The sequence below is a fragment of the Anguilla anguilla genome, chromosome 4 (assembly GCF_013347855.1).
Source record: "Anguilla anguilla isolate fAngAng1 chromosome 4, fAngAng1.pri, whole genome shotgun sequence".
NCBI lineage: Eukaryota > Metazoa > Chordata > Actinopteri > Anguilliformes > Anguillidae > Anguilla > Anguilla anguilla.
This window is the reverse complement of record NC_049204.1, coordinates 42,488,277-42,502,664: the sequence shown is the minus strand read 5'-3', so window position 1 is coordinate 42,502,664 and position 14,388 is coordinate 42,488,277. Positions and strand designations below refer to the sequence as shown.

Sequence of the window (14,388 nt, the reverse complement as noted above, 5' to 3'; positions counted from 1 at the left end):
GCTAAGTGTTTGTTGCTAGTTTACTGCAGTGGCAGATGCTAAGAAGCCTAGATACAGTGAAGCAAAAAGACAATCTGACAGGGCTCGTTCAAAAACTAGAGTCAACCTTGAATTACTTTTCTTCAATGGCGTTAACAAAGTTCCCCAAAAGGTTGAAAAGTGACTTTGAGTTGGCCTGTACAGTGGTCACTGGTTTCAGATGATGCATTTGCTGCCACGGCAGCAGTTCTGCCAGCCAGAAGGAAATGGTTATGGGGTTCTGACAGTAGAGGGCAGCAGAGCGTAATATTTCCTCATAAGGACAGCTTCCACTATCCTGCATTGTACTTGACGTCACACCGCGTTGCATTTTGGGGTGATTCACAATCTTAAAATGAGTTTAGCTCTGTGATTTTAAAATAACCTGGGAAACTTGGGAAAAATAAAGCCCTAATACCAGCTGATATTGTGCTGGTATCAGCATAGAAGGCATTCAAATATTTTTATGGATCTGCTAACTCTTTTTTTTTTAAATTATTGCAACAGTTCGCAACATTTAAAACTCGTAAGACCCTAACAGGGACATCAAATCCATTTTGGCGATTTTTCAGCAAACAAACCGTTTATATTTCACAAGTTCATAAATGCTACTCAAATAGCAACATATAAATACCTAACTTATCAGAAAATGATAACAGCTGTTTTCTTTAATACGATTTAATGCGAACTGAAGTCAACTGGGTAATTATAAAAAAATCGAACCTTTTTGTTATAATAAAAACCGAACATAATACCATAAACTTTAAAATCGAGAGCTAGTTCAGTTTATGTAATTGTATGTTTAATATCGGTCAGAAACACAAATAACCAATTGATTCTCGTTTTTCGATTTAAGTTATAAAATGAATATCGAACACCCATTAATTTCTTGCTTTTTAATTTCTGTTCCTGAAACAGAAAACGATTGGCCAAAAACCACACAGATCCTTTCTCTCCAATGATAGTTATTACTTGCCAAGGGAAGCAGCTAATTTTTTAACATCGTATTAAAGGAAACAACTATTTTCTTATGTTCTGAAAAGTCAGCGATTTATATATTATTATTTGATTATACTGTAGCATTTATGCTATTATGGATTAAAAATAAACTGTCAAACTCTGTTTTCTGAAAAATCAGTTTGACCTCCCTAGGGGTATGCATCATCTCACACTGGCAGCTGGTTGGGAACTGGGGAACGAAAATACGCGTCTCCTTTTCACCGTAATTAAAAAATAAAAATAAAAAACACCCATTTGTAAAACTAAAATGCTTTACACTGCAGACATGATCTTAAGCCTACGTAATGACCATGACCGATAGATGGCCTAATGTAACTCTTCATCAATTTCTTTGATGACAGACTGTCCGATTCACGCCTCTAATTACTCATTTGCGAAACAGAAGGAACCTGCCGGATGAATAGAGATTTAACTTGCTTTCTTACAAATCTTCGAGCAAATAGAACATAAAAAATGTTTCTATAGGTTTTTACATAAATATGTGTTTGTTAAACATTTAAAAGGCTGTGTTTTTATTACTTAGGTTACTTCCCACAACAAGTTCATGCATATTATAAAACAATAGTCAATGTTGCAAAACTATTTTCTTGAAATAAAGTAGACAGCTGGATCAATTACAATAGTTGTATTTCTGAAATATAGCGTTTTTGTTATATAGGCGATAAGGCAGGTATTATCCTTTTAAAATCACTCCACACGTGAAAACATGTTTTCTTTAACCACTGCCCAGTGGCAGAGCTTGGATATTAGGACAGGCGCGTATTGGCACAACACACTTTGTTACAGAAATCTAACTCAAAGGCTATGACCACAGCAATCGCGCTGCAAGGCTATATCAGGAACAAGGCAGGCTACAGTGAAAACGGAGACTTCATAGTTAATACTTGTTTGTGATCGTTAATACTTGCCAGCTAGCCTACTAATTAAAACGTTTTCATTTTTTAAGGAGTTGGGTGAACGTATGGGTGTTAAACAAACTCAATAATATAAGCCAAGTCTGACAGGATGACTTTAAATTTGAGGGCAGTTTACTGAAGTTTGGCTTGTCTTCACACCCCCATTTCCTGACAATAGCCAGGTGTTGATGCGGAATGCGGATGTGCAAATGTGTCTGTCTCTCCTCTGGCAGGCTATTTAGCAACTGAACGATCAAACATCAAACATTATCAGTGGAATAAACTATATTCACACTGTAGGCTACTGTAGGATGCTACCGAGGATAAACTGACGATAAATTTGCACAAGCCAATATATTTGAGGAAAAATGATTTCAATGATATTGAAACAGCAACACCAGACCACAGATAGTGGGATGAAATTTGCTCCAATGAAATTGCTAGGCTACATTCCAGTTGGTCCACCTTGCAATTCCACAACTTGGCACAACACACGCTCAGATGATCAATGTATCTGTTGCAGAGCTCTGTGTGTTGATAGGGAATGCGGATGTGCGAATGTGTCTGAACGATCCAACATCAAACATTATCAGTGGAATAAACTATATTCCACTGATAATGTTTGTGGGCGACATAGCTCAGGAGGTAAGAGCGGTTGTCTGGCAGTCAGAGGGTTGCCGGTTCGATCCCCGCCCTGGGCGTGTCGAAGTGTCCCTAGACACCTCACCCCTAACTTCTCTGGTGAATGAGAGGCATCAATTTTAAAGCGCTTTGGATAAAAGCGCTATATAAATGCAGTCCATTTACCATTTACATCCACACTTTAAGCTACTGTAGGATGCAGTGCTACCGAGGATAAATTGACAATACATTTTCCCAAGACTTCTAGACCACAACAACCATGGTTTCAGAAACTGCTGCACATAATGGAATTTATAATGGTGGTCTGCACACATCTTCGCCGTTCTCTCTCTCAAGAAAAAAAAAAAAAACATCAGACAAAACAAATCACGGGAATGCCGAGGTAGAGACAGTGTTAATGAACTGACATTATCTACACTTGCTTCCTTCATTTCCCCTTTAATCGTGAGCAAATACTCAAATGTTAAACAATATTGGTTTATTTAAATGATTCAGTAATTTCAATAATTGTCCATTCTCCTATTCAGTAAACGAGGAACTAGACGCTGGCAGGAGAGAAACGACTACGGGAAATTTGCCTTGAATACATTCTAATTTAAAACAATTAACACAAAACCAAATAGCCAAAACAGACCAATTTGGTGTGTGCTTATAATAAATGTGTGATAAATGCTGTTTCTTTTCCATTAATCATTTGGTACAGGACTGAATTGTGCATATACAATTCTCAAATGACAACTAGCAGCAGTGAACAAAAAGTTATTTACCGTGTTACATTTATGATGCGTTACATTTACACAAACTCTACCCTATATCCTAAGTGAAACTAACATGGATGACTTTAGACTGTGCTCAAAATTATCTGACTATTATTAAGTTTCACAGTCTGACCACGAAGTTCGTTGAATAACCGTTTATAGACGTAAATGTCACTCAAATACACACAAAAATGTAATGGGTAACAAGCATGTCCCCATTTTCAGCTTATCTTTAAAATGTATTATCTTTTCCACTCATTTCCCATTAAAATAAGAGCGGCGAGAACACTGTTCTAATTTGCTCGTGAGTGTCACAGTTTTGAGTGCTCACATTTGCCACCTGGTGGTGGTTTTGCAAACAAAAGTAGTTCCTGTAGAAATACAAAAGCCGCGTTTCCACCAAAATTACCCGGAACTTTCAGTCCCAGGAACTACTTTACCAGGAACTAAAAGGTTCCTTCAGCCAATGGTTGTCTGCGTTTCCACCGGGGTCTAAAGTACCGCGAAGATTAGGCAAATTAGCCCACTGACGTTGTCGTCGGTCCATCTGTCATATGATTTCTTCTGTAACCCCATACTACCACCGAAGTAGCCTACATTATTTTCTAATAACCGGGACAGCCCGGAGGGGTTACCAACAATGACTATATATGGTTACTTTTGTATTTATTGATTTTCATATATCCTTTCAAACACATTCATTAACAGCAGAAAACATGCACACGTTGTAAACAATTTGCTGTTTTATTACTTTCTCGTCGTCAATTCCATATAGGCTAATCGCAAAATGACAAGAATAGAACAAAAACTCGGACTTGCGTGAAAATGTAAATTAGTAGTGGTACAGCCACCGTTTGCTTTCCTTCGAAGTTACTGCTAGCCGAGCAGCGAAGTGTGCCCTCCAGATGCGAACCATGAACCATAAATGAGTCCATAGTCTGCCTGGTCTTTTCGTGGAATTGAAAAATGGCACGTAAAATTGAGTAAAATTACGGCAGTCTGAAAAAGCTAAAGGGAAGATTACTAGAATTAACCTGTTATTTTACCCGGATAAAAAGTGCGGAAGGTGATTTCCAGTTTGCTTGTACTGTATCACCAATGTTAATTATGCAGAACTACCGCATACCTCACATAACTGTATCAAACGTTTTGAGTCAATTACAACGGGCTAACAAAGAAAATCCGGAAGAAAATATTCAGCAACCGAATTAATCCGTTTGAATGTTTTGGTAGCCTACGTAATATGCTGTCCCAGCACGAATGCTTACCATTTTATAAAACGAATACTAAAGCAAGAAAAGAACAGAAGAGCACACGTTATAATTCCAAGACGTTGACAGGCTATAACCAAAAGTAGGCTACTGCGCCGCATAACATACAAGTTTGATTTGAAGTTATTATGAAAATAAATTGGTTTGCCGCTGCATATTTTCAAACATGGCGGGTAATGTCGGAAAATAAATACAACACAAATGCTACGAGTACTCGACCAATCAGAAATGTTCAGCGCTGCAAGCTCCTCCCAAAAGGTTCCTGTACTTTCGGAAAGTACTACCCCCCGAGCAGGAACGTTTTGGGGGGTAAAACAAAGCCCCCAGAACTAAATTTAGACCCTAGTTCCTGCGGTGGAAACGCACTGAGTTCCTCAAAAGGTTCCTAGTTCCGGGGTATAGTTCCTGCGGTGGAAACGCGGCTAAAGAAAATATATGCAAATTTGCCGCTGCCGGGAAAATATCTTGCGGCAGAAGCGTCATCTGAAACCAGTGACCACTGTAAGTAACATTCATTTGAGCTAGTTACCTTATGCAGCTAGATGCCAAGGTTTGGTAGTTTTCGTACTGCATTCTGTTCTTGTATCTAGATGGCTCCCCCCACTCCCTTTGGGAACTACTGTCACTGTTTATAATAGCAACTGAGCTAGCTTGATAATTCACTAGCATTTATTATTTCAATCAAGGGACATGAATTTGATACCGCATGTATGTTAATGTGTAGCTAACATCACTTACAAAGCTAACAACTTTGAAAAGGCTACAAATAACTTAATAAAAAATCATTCACTTTACAAGTATATAAGCTAGCTATAATAGACCTATGGCCTGCCAATGTTACATATTCCACATGCGATTCTGTTTTTACATCCTAATTTTAACTAAATGACCAGGGGGGTATTTCAGGAAGCAGGATTACAGAGGTAGCGAGATAATTGAATGGAGTAACACCCAGAACAGCTTTTTTTCTATCCATGTTCCAGATTTGGGGGGGTTCCCAGTTTTACACAGTGCAGTTATCCAGCTAACTCAGTTATCGTGCTTCATGAAACAGGGCTTAGAATAGCTAAACACCAAACGAAGAAAAACACAAAATAGCTGCACCGGCACTACGAAGTAGCTACCGTACAACATTCCCACACGCTAACGTGTGCACTCAGTGTAAAAATCGTTATAACACTGTCTAATTACTGTTACCATCTATATGGAATGATTCATGTTGCTAAAAATGCTATTTTCAATATCTTTGATTACTGCACCTCTTCGCTTGACATTTTGCTTGTAGCGCTCAAGGGTGTGTCCTCAACGGAGGTGTGGGTCGGGTTTACAAACAGAGTCTACAAGGGCCACTAAATCCTACATAGTAAACCTTTAATCAATTGTTAATTTTGGGTGGATAGTGTTCCTGGCTGTGGTGCCCAAACTGTGATTAGTATTTTTCTTAAGTGGCTCAAGCAGTAAACGTGCCCAAGTAGACACTTAATTTATTGTTAATCAAGTGTCAGTGTTGACTGTCAGACCCAAGAGTTTTAAGGCTACCATCTTATCCATTCAGGCTGCAAAGAACTTATTAGTGAATGTGCATACATGTACATGCCTGTGTGTACATGTGTTGATGTGCATGTATATACATGTTTGCGTGTGTATTTATGTGTCGGTGTGCATGTGTATGTTTATGTGAAGGTGTAAGTGTGTGTGTACACGTGTGTGAATGCAATTCCTCACCTCGGCCTCAGCCTGTGCTCTCTGGCAGCGGTACTGGGCAATGAGTCGGTCAGCCTGAGACAGCGCCAGAGCTTTGGCCTCCAGCAGGTCCTGCAGACGGCCCTCCTTAGACTAAGACAGAGAGAAGTGCAGAGTGGTCGGTATGCATACACTAACAGAGGCATTGACTGAGTGAGAGCACACTCCAGCAGAGAGTGTGTACGGTAGGACAGCAGTGATGCAGTGAGCGTGCACTGTAAAACAGCAGTGAAGCAGTGAGTGTACACTGTAGGACAGCAGTGATGCAGTGAGTCTGCAATGTAAAACACCAGTGAAGCAGTGAGTGTACACTGTAGGACAGCAGTGAAGCAGTGAGTGTACACTGTAAAACACCAGTGAAGCAGTACTAAGCATGAGACAGGTAGATACCGCCAGGGCACAGATCTTCTGCTCGTACACATCCATGATCTCAGACACTCGCACGTCCTTCACCTGTTCCTGTAACTAAAACGTCATTCAGTGTTAACTTCCATATACACACATTCTTTACCTTTACCTGTTACATTCTGTAACAACCCACCCCCCCCACCCAAAACAAAAACACACATGCACGCACAAAAAAAAATACATACATCCTTCCTCTGTGCCTTCAGCTAAAACACACCTCCATGCTGCTCTGAAGCTTCTCGATGAGGTTGTGTATGCTCTGTGAGGAGGTGGGAGGGTGAGCAGTCAGGGGGGCTAAGCTCCTCCCTAAATTGGGTGGGGACTGCATGGACAGCTCCATCTCCCGATGTCGGTATGCGTTGTTGGCGGCAATACATTCTCCCAGGCTGAGAAAAAGTGATAAAGTTGAAAGAGCCAAATAGAGGGAAAAAGAGCAAGAAAAAGGAGAGGCAGAGCAGGGATATTTCATAATCATAATCTTGTTTTGGCACCAATTTATGTTTTGGAGACAAAGCAATAAAGACGCAAAAGTTGAAAAAAGGGGGAGGGGGAAGTACAGTGTCGGGAAAAAGTATTTGACAAAATGTAGACAAAATGTACTATTTAGATTTGACACAAATACAATATTAGACAAAGGTCAACTGAGTAAACACAAAATACATTTTTAAAATTATCATTTCATTTATTTAATGAAGTCATTAAACATCCGAATCACCCATGTGACAACGTAATTGCCCCCTTAAGTAGGCAGTATACTTTGTAAGAAGTAGAACTTTTTGAGCAAAAAGACGCAATGAGAACTGAAGAACAAAAAGACGCGGTGTTGTGTGTTCTCACGGTGCAGTGTGCGACAGCCTCCAGGGAGAACTTTTAGAAAATGTCTTCCTTGTTCTCTGACCTCCCCCTCTCAGCTATTGGTCCAAATATCACATGGTTGGTTACGTCACGGTTGAGAGTTCAGAGGGCAGACTTCACATGCTAATGTACGGAGAGTCAATGCCAATCTCTCTTCTGTAGAGATGGGAATTCTGTGAGTTCCCGCATGTTTGATGAATGGTGCTACCTGTTTCAGCAAGTTATCAAAACCGCTAGCACACATTCGGAAATAAGAGAAAGTGGACCCCCTCGTCTAAACTCCGCATTTGCCGAATGTACAGACAAAACTCTCCATTCTCCGTCCTACTCTGATTTGAGGGCGAACGTACCATCTCCTTCGCCTTTTTTTCTTCTTTAGCATAGCTAGATAAACTAAAGCCACTTTAAACACTTTAAACTTTTTGTTTTGTGTTGTGATCTCGCGTAGCCCTTCTCTTTATACATCCATGGCGTAGCCGCAAGACGGAGGTCTGGGCGAGATTCCAGCCCCGGTTAATAGCTGCCTCGTAATTATTCGCGCCCCAGCGGCTTGGAGTGACTTTAAACGGTGCTGTGTTCTCACTGAGTATACCGACAACAATGCTCGTGGACATGTTCGCCGGTGGTTCTCAATCCTGATGTTCTTTCTTCGTACGGAGTATACTTCCAGCTTTAGCTTCTCAATCAACCAATTAACCAAAATGATAATTAGATTCAGCTAATTGAACATGGTCAGGCTTGATTGCAGCCAGCCCTTTTGAATCTAAAGCTACTCATATTGAACCGTACCATCAGATTAAAGAAGTCACCACAACGTTTCTATAAGCACACTATGCCACAATCAAAGGAAATTCCAAAATAGATGAGAAGAAAGCTGTTGAAATATGTCAGCCTGGAAAGGTTTGCAAAGCCATTTTTAAGGCTCAGGGAGTCCACCAAACTACAGTAAGAGCCATTAACTCCAAATGGAGAACACTCGGAACAGTGTTGAATCTTCCCAGGAGGGGCCAATTTCTCCAAGGGCACAACGACCACTCGTCCAGGAAGTCAAAAAACCTGCCAGAAGAACATTCAAAAAACATCAAAGCCTCTCTAGCCTATGCTAAGGCCAGTGTTCATGACTTTACAGTAAGAAAGAGACAAGGCAAAAATGGGATTCATGCGAGAGTATCAAGGAGTAAACCACTGCTAAAAAAAGAAAAACATCAGTTCTCCTCTCATATTTGCAAAAAAGCCCCTGGATGATTTCCAAGCCATTTGGGATAATGTTCTATGGACAAATGAGTCAAAAGCGGAACTTTTTGTCAAGCATAAAGCAAATACAGCATTTCACAGTACGACCAACAGCAAAACATTGTGGTGGTAGTCCGATGGTGCAGGGATGCTTTGCTGTCTCGGGAGCTGAACGACTTTCCATTATTGTAGGAGCCATGAATTCAGTTCTGTACCAGAAAATATTTAAGGAGAATGTCCGGTTATCAGTCTAGGAACCAAAGCTGAAGCATAATTGGGTTATGCAACAAGACAATGATCCAAAACACAAAAGCAAGTTCACATCTCACTGGATGAAAAAACTAAATTAAAGTTTTGGAGTGGCCTAGTCAAAGTCCTGAATTGAACCCAACAGAGATTCTGTGGCAGGACCTGAAACAAGTATGCTCAAAAATCTACAAATTAAAGCAGTTCTGCAAAGAGTGGGCTAAAATTACTCCACAGCAATGTGAAAGACTGACATCAAACTACAGGAAGTGTTGGTTTGCAGTTATCGCTGCTATAGGTGGTGCAACCACTTGTTACGTTTGAGGGGGCAATTATTTTTTCACATGGGTGTTTGATAACTTTTATCATTAAATAAATGAAACAATTTTAAGAATGTGCTTTGTGTTTACTTTGGTTCCCTTACTTTGGTCTAATATTATATTATGTCTAAAAATCTGCAACCATACAGTGTGAAAAATAGGCAATAATAGAGGAAATCGGGAAGAGGGAAAATACCTTTTAACACCACTGCAAGGGAAATTTGGGGAGGGTGCAAGAGCAGAGACTGGCTGAATTTGGATCCAAAGAGAGCAAGGGAGGGGAATGTGCTAAAATGGAACCACATTTATCCAATGACAGGGGGAAATGACAGAGGAAAATTAAGCAAGGAGGAGAGACGGGGCAGCGGGAGAGCATTCCATGGCGGCAGGGACAGTTACATGACGGCAGGGAAATCAGGGAGGGGTGCAGCTTCCAGTAGGATCCGCAGTGCAGTTTGCACATGTTCCCTGTGGTCTGATGCCAGGGCCAGGGACAGGGGTGTCACCATCCGCTGGTCCTGGAGGGGTGAGAGAGAAGGCCCAGCCAATTAAAAAAAAGCCACTGAACCCCAAATTTGACCAGCCATTGAGCCATGGCAGGGTTCCAACAGTAATTCAGCATAAAAACTCAAAAGCTTTTCATATTAAACTCAAAAGCTTTCTATATCAAGCCATGGAAACCAACAAACATGTTCAGGTTTAACAAACCCATATGTTTTGGACGTTTGTTTTTAAGTGGACATATCAAGAAATTCACACATTTCAATGTTTTTCAAGGGTTGTAGACTCAGCTGTGGTACTGTAATATCGTGAGATTTGGGAATTTATTTGATGAGAGATTTTAGGTATAGCAGAGATTTTAAGCAATTTCTCTCTTGAAATTACCAAAGCTAAACAACGAGGTTTTCAACATAGAAAACTGACTTTGCTTGAGTCAACCAACCATCCTTTTACCTACTAATTTAATATCCCCACCCCTGCACAAGTGGGGACTACCCACTCTTTAACGTAAACATCGGAGCAATGACTATGAAGAAGGGTGCTAGCTGTTCAGTTTCAGACCATAAACTTAAAAACTCTACACTGGCTGCCTATGGATCCTGACATAAACCATCACCTTGCGGTTAAAACGAGCCATACCTGCAAAATCCTGTAGAAGCTGGTCTCCATGTCCCGGACCAGCTGTTTTAACCGGCTCATCAGCTGCAGTACTTTCAGGATCACCTCTGCACCCACCTGGCTTTGGGTCATAGTAATTAACAGCTATGATTTTACCTGTGATAACACTGAATACTGCAAATCAGGAAGCCTGTAACCTAGCGCTGTCACTTTTTATTCAAAATTCTAATTCTTGTTCGAATCTGGTGAAATATGAAAAGTTTGAACTGTAATAATGCATTCAAATTCTAAATTGGGGAATGCAATTAATGTAACTGCCTGGTTCTATTTTTTCTCATGTCGTGGATTGATGTAATGAGCCTTGTCTTCTGAAAAGTGGCATTCCGCTGCCATGCACAACCAACGGCGGATGTTTCATTCATTCAAGATGGCGGAATCTAGCGAGCCTACTCAGAGCTAGCCGAGCGAGTCCATGAGAACAATTACAACATCAGCGCACCTCAGAAGCGATGTTCTCAGAAGAAGTATTTTGCGTCCGATACGCTCGGCTCTCACTGCTCGCTCTCTCACAAATACATGCACGTGCCTGGAACTGTGCGATCCGAAAAAGTGTTGTCTGCCGGCAATATTGTAAATAAAAAGCGAGCCGCACTACATTCAGATCAAGTTGACAGACTTGTTTTTCTGTCCAACAACCTGTAGGTGTTTCTCATCCAGATGTCAAATGATGTCAGTAAGTCCATCAGCAAACATATGGCTTAGCTATGCTCACAAGTCCTCAATAATAATAGTATTTTCCAAGAATTTACGAAAAATCGTTTACAACGTTTCGTCACGTGCAGTGCCTTTCACTGCTACCATAGAGTGAATGCGTAAGTGAATGCGATGATGAGAAAACTTTTGGTTATGCTGAGATATAAAACGCTATTCCAAAAGCAAAATTAGACATGTTATACATTGTTAGATAGCTTATACTCTCACCTACTGAATAAATAAATTGTTAATGAATGTTTGTTTGCGATTGTGAAATGGGATGAGATTGCAAAAGGAGAGGGAGCCAAGGCATGTTCATTTAGGGTATTATTCGCATCCGTTCCGCTAGAGTATCAGATTACATAAAGATTTGAATTTATTAGAACGAATTCCATCTTAATTGGAATTCATTCGAATGTCATTTTGGGGAAAAAGTGACAGCCCTACTGTAAACTCAATGATGCTATTAGGCCAATGCAAGTGGCACCTGTAAGTTCAATTTTGCTAGCAAAGTTGCAGGGTGGCAATTTTCTGGGAAAATAAAATTCTTACATCATGTGTGACATAAACATAACGAATGTTCCCAACTCTCAGCTGCCTGTGTCTTACCTGCAGTACCTGTCTCCCATATGCATCTCACCTAGAGGGCATGTATTTTATGTGCATCTCACCTGGAATACCTGTCTCAGGTGTAGCTCACCTGGAATACCTGTCCCGGGTATAGCTAACCTGGGAATACCTGTTTCGGGTGTAGCTCAACTGGGAATACCTGTCTCGGGTGTAGCTCACCTGGAATAACTGACTCGAGTGTAGCTCACCTGGGAATACCTGTCTCGGGTGTAGCTCACCTGTGAATAACTGTCTCGGGTGTAGCTCACCTGGGAATACCTGTCTCGGGTGTAGCTCACCTGTGAATACCTGTCTCAGGTGTAGCTCACCTGGAATACCTGTCTCGGGTGTAGCTCACCTGTGAATACCTGTCTCGGGTGTAGCTCACCTGGAATACCTGTCGCATGTGTCTCACACCAGGAATACCTGTCTCAGGTCTATCTCACCTGGAGTACCTCTCTCTGATGTCTCACATGGATTTCTGCCTTACATTCATTTCCATCTCACCAGCATTTCCAGTATCTCAATTCTTTTCTCATGAAGAGTACCATCTCTGCCCTCTCCCTCACCCCGAGTCTCACCTGAGGTCAGAGCTGGTGGCTGGGCAGCTGAAGCCCATGTCCATATGGCTGCTGGAGAGCAGGAGTTCCACCTGCAACACGCAGAGCTGGGAACTGAGCTGCTGGGACACCTGCATCTTCATCGCATCATCTGAGCTGAGCAGTTAGCACATCAAGGACCATACACACCACCATGTTTATTTCAAAGTTGCACACAGCTAATACGAGCGCAGCACTAACTTAGACACAGCAGATGCTAGAGAGGCACTAATCTGTACACAGGTAATGTTAGAAAGGCACTCACTTGCACAGGTAATGCTAGAGAGGCACTAACTTGCACAGGTAATGCTAGAGAGGCACTAGCTTGCATACATGTAATGCTAGAGAGGCACTAACTTGAATACATGTAATGCTAGAGAGGCACTAACTTGAATACATGTAATGCTAGAGAGGCACTAACTTGCACAGGTAATGCTAGAGAGGCACTAACTTGAATACATGTAATGCTAGAGAGGCACTAACTTGAATACATGTAATGCTAGAGAGGCACTAACTTGCACACAGGTAATGCTAGAGAAGCACTAACTTGCACACAGGTAATGCTAGAGAGGCACTAACTTGCACACAGGTAATGCTAGAGAGGCACTAACTTGCACAGGTAATGCTAATGCTGCACTAACTTGCACACAGGTAATGCTAGTGAGGCATTAACTTGCACAGGTAATGCTAGAGAGGCATTAACTTGCACACAGGTAATGCTAGAGAGGCACTAACTTGCACAGGTAATGCTAGAGAGGCACTAACTTGAATACATGTAATGCTAGAGAGGCACTAACTTGAATACATGTAATGCTAGAGAGGCACTAACTTGCACACAGGTAATGCTAGAGAGGCACTAACTTGCACACAGGCAATGCTAATGCAGAATTAACTTGCACACAGGTAATGCTAGTGAGGCACTAACTTGCACAGGTAATGCTAATGCAGCACCAACTTGCACACAGGTAATATGGACTGCATTTTATATTGCACTTTTATCCAAAGCGCTTTACAATTGATGCCTCTCATTTACCCATTCACATATACACTCACTCACCAACGGTGAAAGGCTGCCATGTAAGTTATCAGCTCGTTGGGAGCAATTAGGGGTTAGGTGTCTTGCTCAGGGACACTTTGACATGCCCAGGGCGGGGGATCGAACCAGCAACTCTCTGCCTGCCAGACAACCGCATTTACCTCCTGAGCAATGTCGCCCCTATCTAATGCCCCTGTGTAACGCTAATGCAGAATTAACTTGCACACAGGTAATGCTAGAGCAACACTAAGATACCATCATCTCAGTCTAATACAGATGGCCCTAAACCAAAGGTAGGATATCAAGCAGCAGGTCCATCACACGGGCAGCCCTAACACAATGTTTCTTCAGCTGCAGTTCACTGAGTGGTATGCTCGGACCCTGAAGCAGGCCAAGCAGCACCGGCAGCAGGAGATCCAGGAAGGCTTGAGCTGACCCAGATGGGACAGAGACAGTCACCTCCTGGGGGGTGAAAAAGGGAGGAGTGAAGAATGAAGTGGAGAGCAAGTACAGTCGAATACACAAGGGTGTCCTATGAAACGTGCTCTCCAGCCTGATGACGCACCTCAAACAGCTCTGCAAACAGCGACAGAGCCTGCAGGTAGCAGGCCTCGGGTCCATCCAAGGGCAGGCTGGCCCACTGCAGCAATGCCAGCCCGGGGTCTGGCTCCACCCACTGCCCCCGCCCCTCCTTCTTGGCCAAAGCCTGCAGACGGGGGCCTTGGGCACGCAACACCGTCTGGCACAGCTGCCTGCGCAGGCCTGGCACTGAGCACAGAGCCACCAGCAGCTCCAAAACCTGCAGTGGCACAGCAAACAGGATCAGACCCTGAGCATAGATTCAGGGCCACAAATGAGCACA

General features: G+C 42.1%; 1 protein-coding gene across 8 annotated transcripts in view; it reads right to left on the bottom strand.

Moving 5' to 3' along the window:
* cip2a (cellular inhibitor of PP2A) overlaps nt 1-14,388 on the bottom strand; it is a 34,366-nt gene that overhangs the window by 5,531 nt on the left and 14,447 nt on the right. For all 8 annotated transcript variants that reach the window (XM_035414787.1, XM_035414790.1, XM_035414791.1 and 5 more), the window contains 8 exons: nt 14,092-14,325; nt 13,829-13,988; nt 12,473-12,614; nt 10,551-10,650; nt 9,810-9,928; nt 6,974-7,142; nt 6,739-6,813; nt 6,331-6,441 (listed from right to left, as the gene is read on the bottom strand). In XM_035414787.1, coding sequence (XP_035270678.1) covers nt 6,331-6,441; nt 6,739-6,813; nt 6,974-7,142; nt 9,810-9,928; nt 10,551-10,650; nt 12,473-12,614; nt 13,829-13,988; nt 14,092-14,325 — 1,110 coding nt within the window. The remainder of the gene's footprint in view (nt 1-6,330; nt 6,442-6,738; nt 6,814-6,973; nt 7,143-9,809; nt 9,929-10,550; nt 10,651-12,472; nt 12,615-13,828; nt 13,989-14,091; nt 14,326-14,388) is intronic.